Consider the following 17,786-nt stretch of genomic DNA (forward strand, 5'->3'; position numbering starts at 1 on the left):
TGCCCTGGCATCACAGCTCCCAGCATTCTCAAATTCTTGGGCTCAAGCGATTCTCCTGGCTCAGCCTCCCAAGTAGCTGGGACTACAGGCACCTGGCTTTTTTTTTTTTGGCCAGGGCTGGGTTTGAACCCGCCACCTCCGGCATATGGGACCGGCGCCCTACCCGCTGAGCCACAGGCGCCGCCCTTTTTTTTTTTTTTTTGAGATGAGGCCTCGCTCTGGCTCAGGCTGGTCTTGAACCTGAGAGCTCAGGCAATCCACTCACCTTGGTCTTCCAGAGTGCTAGGATTACAGGTGTGAGTCACCACATCTGGCTGAACTTACTTTTTTTTTTTTTTTGGTTTTTCAAGCCAAGTGCATTAGTGAAAATAAACAATTAAACAATGTTCAACAGTGGTTCTAGGAGAAGAAAAATAGGAAAGAACAAAGATCTTCTGGGCGGCGCCTGTGGCTCAGTGAGTAGGGCACCAGCCCCATATACCAAGGGTGGCAGGTTCGAACCCGGCCCCAGCTAAACTGCAACAACAACAACAAAAATAGCCAGGCATTGTGGCAGGCGCCTGTAGTCCCAGCTACTGGGGAGACTGAGGCAAGAGAATCGCCTAAGCCCAAGAGCTGGAGGTTGCTGTTAGCTGTGACACTACAACACTCTACCAAGGGCAATAAAGTGAGGCTCTGTCTCTTAAAAAGAAAAAAAAAGAGGCTCAGAGCCTGTGGCTTAAGTGGCTAAGGTGCTAGCCACATACACCTGAGCTGGCTGGTTCGAATCCACCCTGGCCTGCCAAACAACAATGACGACTATAACCAAAAAACAGCCGGGCATTGTGGCAGGCCCCTGTAGTCCCTGCTACTTGGGAGGCGGAGGCAGAAGAATTGCTTGAGCCCAGGAGTTGGAGGTTGCTGTCTGTAATGCCATGGCACTCTACCTAGGGCGACAGCTTGAGACTCTGTCTCAAAAAAAAAAAAAAAATCTTCTAAAATAACGTCGATGTCACTGAGACCATTTTCTGCAAATCTGTGAGAGTCCACTTCAAAGTGAGTGAAGTTTTACATGCTCAGGGCTCAAGGACTCCTCAGCTGGAGAAAGGGGTGGGGCAGGAGGTTTTGTGAGTTGGGCCCAGAGAGGAAGAAGGGCTTTTTCCAAACTTGAATTTGTCTCCCTAGCTTCACTGCTTTTCTTAGTAATGTCTTCGCTTTTGGTCGTCGTGATGCTGCGCCTGGTCACCTTGCAGCCAGGTCTTTGTACTGGAGATTAATGGTGTTGATGGCAGTGCTCTTCTGAGTCATGGCCTTTTCTTTTTTCTTTTTTTTTGCCGGGGCTGGGTTTGAACCCACCACCTCCGGCATATGGGACCGGCGCCCCACTCCTTGAGCCACAGGCGCCACCCGAGTCATGGCCTTTTCTTCACTGCACATTTTTTTTTTTTTTTTTTTTTGCAGTTTCTGGCCGGGGCTGGGTTTGAACCCACCACCTCTGGCATATGGGGCCAGCGCCTTATTATTTTGAGCCACAGGCACCACCCCTACTTCACTGCACCTTTTAATCCTCCATCAGCTTCATGTGTAACCACTTTTACATTTCAACTCATGAATTTGTTAAGAAACAATCTTATCGGGCGGCGCCTGTGGCTCAGCAGGTAGGGCGCCGGTCCCATATGCCAGAGGTGGTGGGTTCAAACCCAGCCCCGGCCAAAAAAAAAAAACCACAAAAAAAAAAAAAAAAAGAAACAATCTTATTGCATACTCCGTATCTGCATATCAGCTTCTTCACCTCTTCTGGAAAAGCCAAAATAAAATAAACACGAACCCGACCTAACATACTTTTTAAGTAATTAAATATTGTCATTCCTGAGGTACCCAGCAGAGCATGTGGCACGGCATGGAATTGAGCGTTGTGGTAAGCCAGCAAAGGGCTTTTAAGGGGAGAAAGATGTAGGACAGGCGGCCTAGGTATATCCAGACTTACCCGGATGTATAGTAGGTTGCTACTCTCACTCCAGGAGTCAGAATTTTTTTTTTTTTTTTTTGAGACAGAGCCTCAAGCTGTCCCCCTGGGTAGGGTGCCATGGCATCACAGCTCACAGCAACTTCCAACTCCTGGGCTCAAGCGATTCTCCTCCCTCCACCTCCCAAGTAGCTGGGACTATAGGCACCCGCAACAACGCCCGCCACAACGCCCGGCTATTTTTTGGTTGCAGCCGTCATTGTTGTTTGGCGGGCCTGGGCTGGATTCAAACCCACCAGCTCAGGTATATGTGGCTGGCACCTTAGCCACTTGAGCCAAAGGTGCCAAGTCGTAAGGATTTTCTTTTTTCTTTTCTTTTTACAGTTTTTGGCTGGGGCTGGGTTTGAACCTGCCACCTCCAGTATATGGGGCCAGCGCCCTACTCCTTGAGCCACAGGCACTGCCCCAGGTGTTAGAATTTAAGTCTACAAATAATCTGTAGAAAATCCTGGCCCCATTTGAGAAAGTTTTTATAATAAACTAGTATTTGCTGATAAATAACATGCCTGGTCCCGTGGGCTCTGAGATGGCTAGACTTAATCACTGGAAGTAGAATAGTCACTCACAGATGCAATCAAAACTCTCAGGAGTTCTGAGAGGAACACAGGTAGAGTGGGACCCAAAGAAGTGGAGAGTTCAGCTTGGGTCACCTCAAGGAGGTCTCAAAACTTGAGCTATGGCTTACGCCTGTAATCCTAACACTCTGGGAGGCTGAGGCAAGGTATAACCTGAGCTCATGAGTTTGAGACCAGCCTGAGCAAGAGCAAGACCCAGTATCTAAAAATAGCTGGGCAGGCTCTGTACCTGTAGCTCAGCAGCTAGGGCACCAGCATATACACTGGAGCTGGCAGTTTTGAATGCAGCCCAGGCCTGCCAAACAACTACAACCAAAAAATAGCTGGTTGTTGTGGGAGGCACCTGTAGTTCCATCTACTTGGGAGACTGAGGCAAGAAAATTGCTTAAGTGCAAGAGTTTGAGGTTGCTGTGAGCTGTGATGCAACAGCACTCTACTGAGGGCAATGTAGTGAAACTCTGTTTCAAAGAAAAAAAATTTCAGCTATAACAATGAAATGTTTTATTGTAAAGAGAAATTGGCAGGGCGGCGCCTGTGGCTCAGTCGGTAAGGCGCCGGCCCCATATACCGAGGGTGGTGGGTTCAAACCCGGCCCTGGCCAAACTGCAACCAAAAAATAGCCGGGCGTTGTGGCAGGCGCCTTTAGTCCCAGCTACTCAGGAGGCTGAGGCAAAAGAATCGCTTAAGCCCAGGAGTTGGAGGTTGCTGTGAACTGTGTGAGGCCACGGCACTCTACCGAGGGCCATAAAGTGAGACTCTGTCTCTACAAAAAAAAAAAAAAAGAGAAATTGGCAGTGCCTGTGGTTCAGTGAGTAGGGCACTGGCCCATTTACCGAGGGTGGTGGTTTTGAACCCTGCCCTGGCCAAACTGCAACAAAAAATAGCCGGGCATTGTGGTGGGAGCCTGTAGTCTCAGGTACTCAGAGGCTGAGGCAAGAGAATCATCTAAGCCCAAGAGCTGGAGGTTGCTGTGAGCTGTGACGCCATAGCACCCTACCAAGAGCAGCAGAGTGAAACTGTCTCCAAAAAAAAAAAAAAAGAAAAATTATATACATATATAAATCATATTATATATAAACTATATCAATATTTGTATGTTTAATTACATATATATAAAAAAATAAAACAGGATAAAGCTGAAGTGGAGAGACCATGTAGCCAGAAGGAGTTGAGCCCATGCACGGGTTTTGATAAGGGAGCCAGAGTAGATACAGAGGGCCCTTAATATCTTTTTTTTTTTTTCTTTTTTGAGACAGAGCCTCAAGCTGTCTCTTGGATTTGAACCTGCTAGCTCAGGAGTATGTGGCTGGCCCCTTAGCTGCTTGAGTGACAGGCTCCCAAGCCAAGGGCCATTCATATCTAGTGACCTAACGGTAAGACAGAGGGGCAGGGTGGTGGCAAAAATCCCTGCTTAGGCCCAGAAGAAAAGTGGGTTGGTTCAGACATAGGAAAAGGCCTTAAAACACCAATTTGAGCACAAATCTGAGACCCCAGAACCTCTGGCCCATATTCTGGACTGGGTGACACTGCCAACATGTCTCTGGGTTCTTGTCTGTCCAAGGAGAAGCTGAACCCACGCCTTGCAGAGGCCCGTGCACTGCGATAAGAAATGGCTCCAGGTGTGTCTTAAAAGATTATTGGAATCAGAGCCAATTGATGGAGAGATTTGACCTAAGTGGTGACTGGGAAGCAGAAGCTGGCCTCTGATATGCCTCTATCTTGGGCCTAAATGCACAATTACATGTAAGTGCTAGGCAGGGCACAGTCAGAAGGACCAGTTAAATTGTACACTCTTCTCACTGAATACATGAGACAGCAACTGATGAGAAAAGCATCAGAGCAGATAAAAGTACTGGGTAGCATTATTTAAAGTTGTAGCAAAATAATGGCATAAGAAGCTCAGCACCTGTAGCTCAAATGGCTAAAGCGCCAGCCATATATACCAGAGCTGGTGGGTTCAAATCCAGCCTGGGCCTACCAAACTACAACCAAAAAATAGCTGAGCATTGTGGTGGGTGCCTGTAGTCCCAGCTACTTGGGAGGCTGAGGCAAGATAATCTCTTTTTTTTTTTAGAATTTTATTATTTTATTTTATTTTTTTGTAGTGTTTGGCCAGGGCTGGGCTCGAACCCGCCACCTCTGGCATATGGGGCCAGCACCCTACTCTTTTGAGTCACAGGCACCTCCCGCAAGAGAATCTCTTAAGCCCAGGAGTTGAAGGTTGCTGTGAACTGTGACATCTTGGCACTCTACCCTGGGCAACAGCTTGAGGCTCTGTCTCAAAATAAATAATGGCATAAGAACTGGTAACATTGGGCAAGCTTCCAACTGTGTGAAACGGGCTCATGTGGGTTTCAGCTGGAGAGGCCACCAACTCCAAATATGAGCAAGGGCCCATATTTTGTGAAGGTCATTTCAATGTCCAGCTAATAAGAAAGGAGAGGCCTACTATTTGGGTTGAGCAGTTCACCCCTGCCTTTTGTCTTCTTTTAGGAATAAAAACTCTGTTGTAATAGGGTCTGGGGATGATCCTATCACATGTCTTGGCAGAGGGAGAAACCCAGGGATAGCAGTCAGACTTCCCACATAGGAAAAGAGTGGATCCCACACATTGCAGACAAAAACACAGGAGGTTCAGAGTTGGTTAGGTTAAGGGGGAAGAAGCGACTAAGCTCCCAATCCCAGTTGATACTGACATATGACACACAAACGGTTCTGCTGACACCCAGCACTTTATTAGTGAGACAACTCATCTTGGCCGGCAGAGGGAAGGCTGGGATGGATAATACCAGCGCCTATCTCAGGGGATTTTCTGGGGCATCAGGTGTTCCCCCATGCAAGTTTAGAGGTAACACTATCATGGATGAAAATCCCCAGAGAGCAGCGCTATTACTGCCAGGCAGCCGGTGCAGGAGGGACCCCTTAGGACAGCAGGGCTACGATGTCGGGCTCGATGTCGATGGTTGAAAAGCGACGGCTGTACCTGCGCACCGGCACACCGTCAGGACCCACCAGGAACTTCTCAAAGTTCCACGCAATGTCATTGCGGCAAACCGGAGACCAGGTAATGAACTTGGGATCAGTCATGAGTGCAGTGGCGTCGTCGCTGGGCGCTGGCAGGGCTTCCCGCAGAAAGGCAAAGAGCGGGTGAGCCTTCGCACCATTCACCTCGCACTTCTCGAAGAGAGTGAAGTTGGGCTCGAACCCTCCGCCGGGTCGGACGTACTTGAGGGAATTCAGAATCTCTTCGTTCTTGGCATTTTCCTATCGGAGAGAAGGGTAAGCTAGCCCGAGGGTGCGGGGGGAGGGGAAACATTCTAACCACAAACCAAGTGAGTTTTTCCATTAATCACCAGGATGTCGTCTTTCTTGCACAAGCCCAAGGCAGACCGGAATTTCCGCCGCTAGGAGCGCGTGAAGGGAAGAGAGCCGATGGTCTGCCTCTCCGCGCACGCGCAGAACGGGCAGGGCGCGCGACCCGCCTGCGTCCTCCACCCGCACACCGATGCCCCCAACCATGACTGCACGCCCACCCTCACCTCCCAAGCCAGGCGCACCTGATGCCCAAACTGGTTGCACGGGAAGCCAAGCACGACCAGGCCTCGCGGTCCAAGGCGCTGCTGCAGCTCGTTCATCTCGGTATAGTCCCGGACAGTGGTGCCTCAGAGGGACGCCACATTCTCGATGAGCAGCACTTTGCCCTGCAGGGAACCCAGGCTCACAGGCTCCCCGCCGGCCAGCGGGCGCGCTGAGAAGGCGTACACGGATTGGGCCGCAGCCACTAGCCGAGCAGCACACATAGTGTCGAAGACCAAGAAGCGAGGAAAGAACTCCGGAGAAAGGCAGCTGAAGAGCTCAGGCGGGGCCGCCTTTTAAGTGTGGGGCGGTAGTCACGTGGCACAAGCACTATTCAGGACCTGAGGGATCCGCCTCATCCGGCCATCCTCCCTCCCTGCAGGGCTTGGCCCCTCCTTTAACCTAGGACAGGCGGAGGAGTGCGCCAGGGTGGAACGTGGGGTCCGCCCAAGCCAGGAGCAGCTGGCACGTCTGGCCTGGCCCAGGCAATTTAGCACCAGCTAGGCGGCAGGCTTTTGGATTACCCGGCAGAGAGCCTGGGCCCTCGGGGGCTTTGAATTGTTTCCTAAAGGTTTTTCTTTTTCTTTTTAATTTATTTGCTCCGGTGTAAGTGGCTGGTGCCCTAGCCGCTGAGCTACAGGCTCCGAGCCGATTTTTTTTTTGGGGGGGTTAGATTCTCACATCACCCTCGGTAGAGTACTGTAGCGACACAGATCACAGCAACCTCAAACTCTTGGGCTTAAGTGAGTCTCTTGCCTCAGCTTCCTAAGTAGCTGGGACTACAGGCGCACGTCACAACGCCGGGCTATTTTTTGTTGTTGCAGTTGTCATTGTTTTAGCTGGCCCCGGGCTGGGTTCGAACCCGCCAGCCTCAGTGTATGTGGTCGGCATCGTACCCACTGACCTACAAGAACTGCCTCTGGTTTTTTTTTTTTTTTTTTTTAGACAGTCTCAAGCTGTCACCCTGGGTGGAGTAATGTTGCCTCATAGCTCACAGCAACCTATATCTCGGGCGGGATCAAGGGATCCTCTTAACTCAGTTTTCCTATTTTTATTTTATTTTTTTCTTTTTGTAGAGACAGAGTCTCACCCTATGGCCCTCGGTAGAGTGCTATGGCATCACACAGCTCACAGCAACCTCCAAGTGCTGGGCTCAAGCGATTCTCTTGCCTCAGCCTCCCGAGTAGCTGGGACTACAGGCGCCCGCCACAACGCCCGGCTATTTTTTTCGCTGCAGTTCAGCCGGGGCGGGTTTGAACCCGCCACCCTCGGTATATGGGGCCGGCGCCTTACCGACTGAGCCACAGGCGCCGAGTGTTCCTATTTTTAGTAGAGACGGGGTCTCGTTTTGCTTAGGCTGGTCTCTAAGTCGTGAGCTCAAGCAATCCACTTGCCTGGACTTTCAAAGAGTGCTCAAATGTTTTTCAATTAGGACGTGAGCTCTGCCCTAAGACACTCTTAAGATAGCACAAACAGTCCTCCAATCCTGTGCCACGTTACCTGCAATTGGGGGGGCAGGGTGGAGCCAGGACTCAGGTCTCCTTCCCTCCACCCCCACCACGGACAGCACCACCCTTATGCAGATTTTCTAACAGTTTAGTGCCCAGGAAGCACTACCCAGGCCTCCTGCAGTGGAGACCAGTAGCTCGCCAGGGGTGAGGAAACACAGCTGCCAGATTCAGGGAGTACCACTTTAACTCAACAGGCTGCCCTTCCCTTCCTACCCCTGGCAATCTGAATGTGGTATAGGATAATCATTTGTTTGTTTTTGGCCTGGGCCGGGCTTGAACCTGCCACCTCCAGCATGGTGCCGGCACCCTACTCCTTTGAGCCACAGGCACTTCCCAGGATAATCATTTCAATGTTCTTGGGAGGTGGTTAGTCCTGGTGACTCATGGGGGGTGGGGCGCAAGCTGGTAACTAGCACACTGAAGGAACTTCTCTAGGGTGATGTAGGTAGGCCAAGAGGGCTCAGTCTTTCCATCTTCCTGTCCCAGTCCTGGAGAGAGCAACACAAACACCAGGATACAAAAGTTTAGAAAACTGCCTTTATTCTATTAGTTGGAAAAATTAACTGGTACAGAAAAAAGTTCAGTCAGCTGGAAAGAAGAGAGAAACTGAGTGCCACACATGAGAACAGGTGGCTCCTCTGGGAAGGAACCTGGATACAGTGAGGAGAAAGGTATACTGTGAATTAGAGCCAGATGCTGCAGTCTAGTTGAGACAGGTTATGCCAACTTCCAGAGTGTCTAACTGCCTCAAGTATGAAACCAATTCCTATTAGCCCAGCTCTAGAGAGGGGTGCCGGGACATGTGGGGCTGAACAGGGGTGATATGGCCATCTTTTATCAGAGAAAGTGACAAAACGGGAATTTTAAAAATCAATTTTCCATCTGACTTTATTTCCAAATACACTTTCTTTTTTTTAAAAAACCAATACACTTTCTTCAGGGATGACAAATATCAATATTAGGAAATCCAATTATACAAAAAATACTACATCTAGTCTGGGGGTAGATATATTTATTTTTGGTAACATACATTAAGTGGCACTAATTACACAGTAACTATAAGGTAACTAACATGAAACCACAGAACTGTAACTCTGCCATAGCTGCATGGATTTGGGCCTTTCTGTCTGCTGAGCACATTTTCAAAAAACTGGATGCCCACCCCAGAGCTATGCCAATGAGATCTGTTAAGGAGTAAAGCTCTGAAGAGGCAACTCATCGGAGTACCTTGCAGCTGACAGATAGGCAGAACATGTTAGTTATAAAGTAGTTACAGCCTAATTCACAAAAGTTACCAACTGTTTCTCTTTCTAGAAAGAAGCAAGAAGTTATTAAGAAATTCCTTGAATTAGCGCCTGGTGTGTCAGGTGGGAGTGCAGAAGAGGGGTGTTAGAGCAGTGTCAGAAGGACCCTGATGGGCCAGACGAGTTGGATGTCATTAATAATCATGGTTGGCTTCTAAATACTGGTAGCAAGATGACTTTTGATTTGTAATCTTAGGTAAATTATAGATAAATGAAAAAGGCCAGTAATCATACACTAAGATTAATAAACAGCACTTCAAAATTAACCGCTTAAAGGGCTGTGCTTGCAGCAAGGTTTCACAAGACAAGGCACCCAGATTTTTTCTTCCCACGTCTGGCTTGCAGAGCAGCTCTTGTAGCCATTTCAAAAACCTCCCTCACTCCATCTTTGGTCTTTGCTGAACACTCCATGTACCCAAAAGCACCAATCCTGTTTGCCATATCTCTGCCTTCTTCAGGTTTTACCGGCTCCTAGGAAGAAAAAACGAGTGCTTTCAGCTAATAGTGTTACATACATATAGCAAACAGGTGCATTCAAATTCAGCTAATAGACTTCTTTTAAAAACTGCCAAACTCCCAGATTTAAACTCGGTCTTATGAAATCTTTAAACTAAAATGCACTGACTATCCCCACCCCCAAATATAAAATATCTACTAAACATGATCTTCTCTGGGAAACAGAAATAGGGAACAGGTCAAAAGCACCCTGGAAGGTGAAGGAAGGAATCAAGGACAAAATTTCTCAATCTACTGATTCAGGGCAAGCTCTTGGGTCTTTGTTATCTCTGCAGAGGACTGAATGCCCATGGAAGGAAATAGAGAGCATGTCCTTGTTTGACATTTAGACAGAGAAAACTCAGTAGGAGAACACAGGTTTCAAGTCTCAACAATGAACCCCGCCCAAGATGCCACCTCTCTCATAACCTTTTCTTTTGTCGCCCTCAGAAGAGTGCCATGGCATCACAGTTCACAGCAACCTCCAACTCCTGGGCTTAGGCGATTCTCTTGCCTCAGCCTCCCAAGTAGCTGGGACCACAGGTGCCCGGCCACAACGCCTGGCTATTTTTTGTTGCAGTTTGGCCGGGGTCAGGTTTGAACCCGCCACCCTTGGTATATGGGGCCGGTGCTCTACTCAGCCACAGGCGCCGCCCATCTGTCTCATAAACCTTTATAAAGGAATTAGGGCTTTTTATCTGGACTTCTTGCTTTGATAAGATGATCTTTCAATTTTCACTAATTTATCACTGGCCTTATATATACTAACGGGAGAAAGAAATAAAGAATCTGATAGAGTTCCTGAATCTGAGGTATTGACTATTACTGGCAGTCCTTGGGGACAGACACAGCACTAACTCATAAGAGACAGCCATCTGACAGGACTAAGGGGTTTTAGGAATCTGCTGCGCAGATTACCGTCAGTGAGAACCAGATAAACAGGGATGGGTTTCTGGGCCTCTAAAACAACCTGGCCTGTGAAGGTTTCTATAAAGCTCCTCAAACCTCTCTAATCTTGGGACCCTGGTTTATGAATGCTATAGGAGGGTGGCGCCTGTGGCTCAGTCGGTAAGGCGCCGGCCCCATATACCGAGGGTGGCGGGTTCAAACCCGGCCCCGGCCAAACTGCAACCAAAAAATAGCCAGGTGTTGTGGTGGGCGCCTGTAGTCCCAGCTACTTGGGAGGCTGAGGCAAGAGAATCGCTTAAGCCCAGGAGTTGGAGGTTGCTGTGAGCTGTGTGAGGCCACGGCACTCTACCGAGGGCCATAAAGTGAGACTCTGTCTCTACAAAAAAAAAAAAAAAATGCTACAGGAAGGCACAACCCTGCCCCAGACCATGCCTGCTTCATCTTGGCTAGCTCCCGCCTTGTGTGCTCATCATTCCGAAGATCCTTCTTGTTCCCGACCAGGATGATGGGCACATTGGGACAGAAATGCTTGACTTCTGGGGTCCATTTTTCTGGGATGTTTTCTGAAAGAAGAAAAATGCACAGAATTTGGGGATACATGAAATTCTATCCTAAAGAATCTCCAAGAGCACCAGGTAAATTGCGAACACAATTTCTGTTGTTTCAGAGGAATGCTGGATATTTAATTGAACATTAGTTTTAAAACCACAGAAAAAGGCAAAATTTAACCCCCTTCCCGTAAACATAGAACCTGTTCAGTCCCATTTAGATTGTTGCTGAACGTCTCTTGAAGTGGGGCTGAAGTAAGGTCTCTAAAACAGGAAAGGATACAGAACACAGGGTGGTTCTACAATGGTACCACCGGCCCCAGGATGCAGGCTCCCTAAAGGCCATCCCTGTCACTAATGGCAGATGATTCTAACCCTAGCCTACTGAAAGGGCCTAAATGAAGTAGCAACTAGCCTGGGGTCCACATGGTCTCTTGCTACCTTGCCCATGGGCTCTTAATAAGACCTCCATCCTGGGTGGCGCCTGTGGCTCAGCGAGTAGGGTGCCGGCCCCATATGCCGAGGGTGGCAGGTTCAAACCCAGCCCCGGCCAAACTGCAACAAAAAAATAGCCGGGCGTTGTGGCGGGCGCCTGCAGTCCTAGCTATTCGGGAGGCTGAGGCAGGAGAATCGCCTAAGCCCAGGAGTTGGAGGTTGCTGTGAGCTGTGTGATGCCACAGCACTCTACAGAGGGCAATAAAGTGAAACTCTGTCTCTACAAAAAAAAAAAATAATAATAATACCTCCATCCTGTGGGTTACTGGTATCTCAAAGGGCTCAAGAATGATTTTTATAATGTTGATAGAGAAACAAACTGTTCACTCTCTGACTTCAAGACAAATTACCAAAAGTCAGGGGTTAGAATATGGGAAGATGCTCTCTTCGGACTGAAAGACTGTATCAGGTAGAGAAGCTACATGAATTAAGTCAAGAAAATTTCTTACAGGCGGTGTTCATACCTCAGTGGGTAGGGCACCAGCCACGTACACCGAGGCTGGCAGGTTCAAACCTGGCCCAGGTCAGCTAAAACGACGACAACTGTAAAAATAAAAAAAACAGCTGGGCAAAATATAGCCAGGTGTTGTGGTGGGCACCTGTAGTCCCAGCTAAAAGAAAAGAAAAGAAAATCTCTTACAATTCACTCCTCTACCCTTCAGCACACAAATGGATATTGAAACCCTTCTTTTTCTATAGCAGCTACAGATTTAATTATATCACTAATGTGACAACTTGAAAGGGGTTCCCAAAGAAGTGCAGTGTCCCAGTCCTCAAGGCAATATTAATAAAGAGAAAAGAGCTAGCACAACTAACTGTGACATTAACAGTCTCAGCACTGACCCTTTGCCCTCATCCTTGCATCCTGTGGTCAGTTTTTAGTTCAGCTGCCCATAGTTGATCCCTTTAAAACATGAGATTACATTGGTCTCCTATTCAAACCTTTCAAAAGCTCCCATCATATTTATGATGAAAAGAGAGGTCCCAACCAATCATTCAGATCTGCAACCCACAACCCCTCGGCTAAAGGTGCTCAAATTCCTTCCTTCTTCCTGCCTCAGTGACTTTCTGTTTGCTATTTCTCCTGCCTAGAAAGCTCTTTTATTAGCTATCTGCATGGGCCTCCAAGACCTCCTTCAGGCCTCTGCTCAAAGGTCACCTTTTCAGTGAGACTGTCACTGATCATCCAATCTAAAACAGCACAGTAGCAAGGTTCACCTCTATAAATGCTATTTATAACATTGCTATTGGATTTATTGTTGTTTCCACCCCACCCCTGGAATTTGAGGCATGGAGCATTAAAATGAACTGCCTGTCTTATCAACATATTTTTTTTTTTGGAGACAATTTGTTGCTGTGGTAGAGTGCTGTGGCATCGCAGCTCATAGCAATCTCAAACTCTTGGGTTCAAGCAATTCTCTTCCCTTAGTCTCCCAAAAAGCTGGGACTACAAGTATGCACCACAGTGCCTAGCTATTTTTTTTTTTTTTTTGTAAGAGACAGGGGTGTTGGTATTGCTCAGGCTGGTCTCTAACTTCTGAGCTCAGATAATCCACCCACCTTGGCCTCCCAGAGAGTTAGGATTACAGGCATGAGCCACCATGCCCAGCTTATTTTCACTTTTGATGAGTAATTTTCTGTTATTTTTTTGAGACAGAGTCTCACTATGTCACCTTATGTAGAGTGCCATGGCGTCATAGCTCCTAGCAACCTCAAACTCTTGGGCTTAAGTGATTCTCTTGCCTCAGCATCCTGAGTAGTTGGGACTACAGGCACCCACCACAACGTCTAGCAATTTTTTAGTTGCAGTTGTTATTGTTGTTTAGCAGGCCTGGGCAGGCTTGAACCCGCCAGCCTGGGTATATATGGCTGGCATCCTACTCACTAAGCCACAGGCACTGAGCCATTTTTTTTTTTTTTTTTTTACTTTTTTTTGGTAGAGACAGAGCCTTACTTTATCGACCTTGGTAGAGTGCCATGGGTCACACAGCTCACAGCAACCTCCAACTCCTGGGCTTAGGCGATTATCTTGCCTCAGCCTCCCGAGTAGCTGGGAGGTGCTTGCCACAATGCCTGGCTATTCTTTTTGTTGCTGTTTGGCCGGGGCTGGGTTTGAACCTGCTACCCTAGGTATATGGGGCCAGTGGCCTATCCATGTAGCCACAGGCACAGCCCCATTTATTTTTACTTTTTAATCGAGTGATATTTGCACCTATAATCTCTCTTACCCTTAAGGTAATGGGATTATATATATATTTTCTTTTTTTTGAGATAGCATCTCATTATGTCGCTTTTGGTAGAGTACTGTGGCATCACAGCTCACAGCAACCTCAAACTCTTTGGCTTAAGCGATTCTCTTGCCTCAGCCTCCCAAGTAGCTGGGACTACAGGTGCCCACTACAATAGCTGGCTACTTTTTGGTTGCAGTTGTCATTGTCGCCTCACAGGCCCAGGCTTGGCTCCAACCCACCAGCCTGGGTGCATGTGGCCAGTGCCCTACTCACTGAGCTACCAGCACCAAGCCAGGGCATACTACTTTATATGCATTTACAGTACAATTTAGAGGGAGCTAAAAGAAAAGGAATCCTGCTCTAAAATGATAGGTCAGGATGGACATCTGTAGGTCAGTGGTTAGGGCGCTGGCCACATACACAGGGGCTGGCGGTTCGAACCCGGCCCAGGCCTGCTAGACAACAATGACAACTACAACAAAAAAATAGCCAGGTGTTGTGGGCCGGCACCTGTAGTTCCCGTGTCTCAGGAGGCTGAGGCAAGGGACTCCCTGAAGCCTGAGAGTTTAAGGTTGCTGTGAGCTGTGACATTACCAAGGGCAACATACTGAGACTGTCTCAAAAATATAAATAAAAAATAAATAAAATCAGGGGTCAGCAAATTAATAAAAAAAAAAAAGACTCCATACAACATATTTTTGAGACAAGTGTCTGACTTTGTCGCTTTTGGTAGAATGCCATGGTGTCATAGTTCACAGCAACCTCTAACTCTTGGGCTCAAGTGATTCTCCTGCCTTAGCCTCCTTGAGTAGCTGGGATTACAGGTGCCCACCTCAACACCTGGCTATTTTTAGAGGCAGTGTCTCCAACCCCTGAGCTTAAGCAATACACCCGCCTCAGCCTCCCAGAGTGCTGGGATTACAGGTGTGCGCCTGACGTCTATTTTTATTGTTTTTGAAACAGAAGTCTCACTTTGTTGCCCTCAGAGTGCTCTGGCATCACAACTCACAGCAACCTCAAACTCTTGGGCTTAAGTGATTGTCTTGCCTCAGACCCCCAAGTAAATGGGACTACAGGTGCCCACGACAATGCCCGGCTATTTTTTTTTTTTTAAGAGATGGGGGTCTCACTTTTGCTCAGGCTGGTGTTGAACCTGTGAGCTCAAGCAATCCACCCACCTCAGTTTCCCAAGTGTTAGGATTACAGGTGTCAGCTACTGCACCCGGCTTCTACTTTTCCTTCTTTTTTTTTTTTGAGACAAGAGTCTCACTTTGTCACCCTCAGTAGAGTGCCATGGCGTCACAACTCACAGCAACCTCCAACTCTTGGGCTTAAGCGATTCTCTTGCCTCAGCCTCCCGAGTAGTGGGAGTATAGGCGCCTGCTATTAAAAAATAGCCTAGCTATTTTTTTTTGTTGCAGGTGCCACTGCTTTTTTAGCTGGCTGTGCCAGGTTTGAACCCCCCACCCTTGGTATACAGGTCTGGCACCCTACCCACTGAGACATAGGCGCTGCCCTTTATTTTTTTTTTTTTTTGAGACAGAGTCTCAAGCTGTTGTCCTGGGTAGAGTGCTGTGACATCACTGCTCACAGCAACTTCAAACACTTGGACTTAAGCCATCCTCTTACCTCAGCCTCCAAAGTAGCTGGGACTACAAGCGCCTGCCACAACACCCAGCTATTTTTGTCTTGCAGTTTAGCTGGGGCTGGGTTCCAACCCACTACTAGTATATGGGGCTGGGGCCAGTGCCGTACCCACTGAGCCACATGCGCCGCCCCTTACTTTTTCTTTTTTTTTTGTAGAGACAGAGTCTTACTTTATGGCCCTCGGTAGAGTGCCGTGGCTTCACACAGCTCACAGCAACCTCCAACTCCTGGGCTTAAGCGATTCTCTTGCCTCAGCCTCCAGAGTAGCTGGGACTACAGGCGCCCGCCACAACGCCCGGCTATTTTTTGGTTGCAGTTTGGCCGGGGCCGGGTTTGAATCCATCACCCTCGGTATATGGGGCCGGCGCCTTACCGACTGAGCCACAGGCGCCGCCCTATTATTATTTTTTTGAGACACGGTCTCACTCTTGTTGCCCTGGCCTCAGTACAGTGGTGTCATCATAGTTCAGTTAAACTCCCGGGCTGAAGCAATCCTTCTGCCTCAGACTCCTGAGAAGCAGGGACTATAGATTCACACCACCACAGTGGCCAATTTAAAATAATTATTTTTATAGAGACAAGGTATTGCTATGTTACTCAGAATCATCTTGAACTCCGGGCCTCAAATAATCCTCCTGTCTCAGCCTCCCAAAGAGCTAGAATTACACACATGAGCCATGCATTCAGACAATTAAGATACTTTAGAAAAGACGTAAGGGCTTTAAAACAATATTGGGAAACAGCAAGTTGTCAGTCTAGATCAGGCGTCCTCAAGAAGCGGTGTGAATTGTATTTGTTCCCGTTTTGTTTTTTACTTCAAAATAAGATATGTGCTTTATGGCCCTCTACGGAGGGCCATAAAGTGAGACTCTGTCTCTACAAAAAAAATAAATAAATAAGATATGTGCAGTGTGCATAGGAATTTGTTCATGGTTTTGTTTTTTTTTTTTTAAACTATAGGCCGGCCCTCCGAAGGTCTGAGGGACAGTGAATTGGCCCCCTGTTTAAAAAGTTTGAGGATTAGCCAGGCGTTGTGTCAGGCGCCTGTAGTCCCAGCTACTTGGGAGGCTGAGGCAAGAGAATCGCTTAAGCCCCAGAGTTGGAGGTTGCTGTGAGCTGTGAGGCCACAGCACTCTACCAAGGGCCATAAAGTGAGACTCTGTCTCTACAAAAAAAAAAAAATAATAATAAAAAAACAAAAAGTTTGAGGATGCCTGGTCTAGATGATGAGAGGCAGATAAAGTACTGATAAAAGATGTGGGCAATCAAAACAAGTTTTCCCCAAATCTTACTCCAAGAGATGGCTTAGTATTTGGAGTGCATCCACTTTAAAAAATGGATACGCATTTTTTTTTTTTTTGTAGAGACAGAGTCTCATTTTATGGCCCTTGGTAGCATGCCATGGCATCACACAGCTCACAGCAACCTCCAACTCCTGGGCTTACGGGATTCTCTTGCCTCAGCCTCCCGAGTAGCTGGGACTACAGGTGCCTGCCACAACACCCAGCTATTTTTTGGTTTGCAGTTCAGCCGGGGCCAGGTTTGAACCTGCCACCCTTGGTATATGGGGCCGGCGCCTTACCGACTGAGCCACAGGCGCCGCCCTGGATACGCACTTTTTAAAAAATGAGGATGGGCTCGGCACCTGTGGCTCAAGCGTCTAAGGCGCCAGCTACATACACCTGAGCTGGTGGGTTCAAATCCAGCCCGAGCCCGCCAAACAACAATGACGGCTGCAACCAAAAAATAGCCGGGCACTGTGGCAGGCGCCTGTAATCCCAGCAATTTGGGAGGTGGAGGCAGGAGAATCGCTTGAGCCCAGGAGTTCGAGGTTGCTGTGAGCTGTGATGCCACAGCACTCTACCCAGGGCGAAAGCTTGAGGCTCTGTCTCAAAAAAAATAAATAAATAAAAATAAATAAACAAAAAATGAGGATGGTTGGGCGGCCCTGTGGCTCAAAGGAGTAAGGCGCCAGCCCCATATGCCAGAGGTGATGGGTTCAAACCCAGCCCTGGCCGAAAAAATATGAAGATGATACAGTGGCTTATGCCTGTAATCCTAGCACTCTGGGAGCTGAGGCAGGTGGCTTGCTTGAGCTCAGGAGTTCAAGACCAGCCTGAGCAAGAGTGAGACACTGTGTCTAATAAAAAATAAATAAAAAAAACTAGCCAGGCTAGTTGTGGTGGGCGCCTCTGGTCCCAGTTACTTGGGAGGCTGAGGCAAGAGAATCATTTGATCCCAAGTGTTTTAAGGTTGATGTTGCTGTGACGCCATGGCACTCTACCCAGGATACAGAGTTAAGAACTCTTTTTAGCTTGAGAGTCTCAGTATGTCACCCTTAGTAGAGTGCCGTGGTGTCACAGCTCATAGCAACCTCAAACTCTTGGGTTTAAGTCAGCGGTTCTCAACCCACATGAACCATATTAAAGAGTTGCGGCATTAGGAAGGTTGAGAACCACTGGCTTAAGTGATTCTCTTGTTTCAGCCTCC

The 17,786-nt window shown here is 48.0% G+C and overlaps 2 protein-coding genes across 2 annotated transcripts in view; both read right to left on the bottom strand.

Annotated features, from left to right (window-relative positions):
* Window positions 1-5,293: 5,293 nt before the first annotated feature.
* GPX1 (glutathione peroxidase 1) lies at window positions 5,294-6,467 on the bottom strand. Its single transcript, XM_053599862.1, has 2 exons — window positions 6,138-6,467; window positions 5,294-5,844 (listed from the first exon to the last, which is right to left on the bottom strand). The coding sequence occupies exons 1-2, from the start codon at window positions 6,378-6,380 to the stop codon at window positions 5,503-5,505; spliced, it is 585 nt and encodes a 194-aa protein (XP_053455837.1). The 5' UTR covers window positions 6,381-6,467; the 3' UTR covers window positions 5,294-5,502.
* A 1,723-nt stretch (window positions 6,468-8,190) lies between these two features.
* Window positions 8,191-17,786, bottom strand: part of RHOA (ras homolog family member A) — a 52,039-nt gene continuing 42,443 nt past the window's right edge. Inside the window, exons 5-6 of the mRNA XM_053599870.1 lie at window positions 10,808-10,938; window positions 8,191-9,442 (exon numbers count right to left, since the gene is read on the bottom strand). Of these exons, the coding sequence (XP_053455845.1) occupies window positions 9,269-9,442; window positions 10,808-10,938 (305 nt within the window). The 3' untranslated portion in view covers window positions 8,191-9,268. The remainder of the gene's footprint in view (window positions 9,443-10,807; window positions 10,939-17,786) is intronic.

Source organism: Nycticebus coucang, chromosome 8, assembly GCF_027406575.1.
Source record: "Nycticebus coucang isolate mNycCou1 chromosome 8, mNycCou1.pri, whole genome shotgun sequence".
In the NCBI taxonomy this organism is placed as follows: Eukaryota; Metazoa; Chordata; class Mammalia; order Primates; family Lorisidae; genus Nycticebus; species Nycticebus coucang.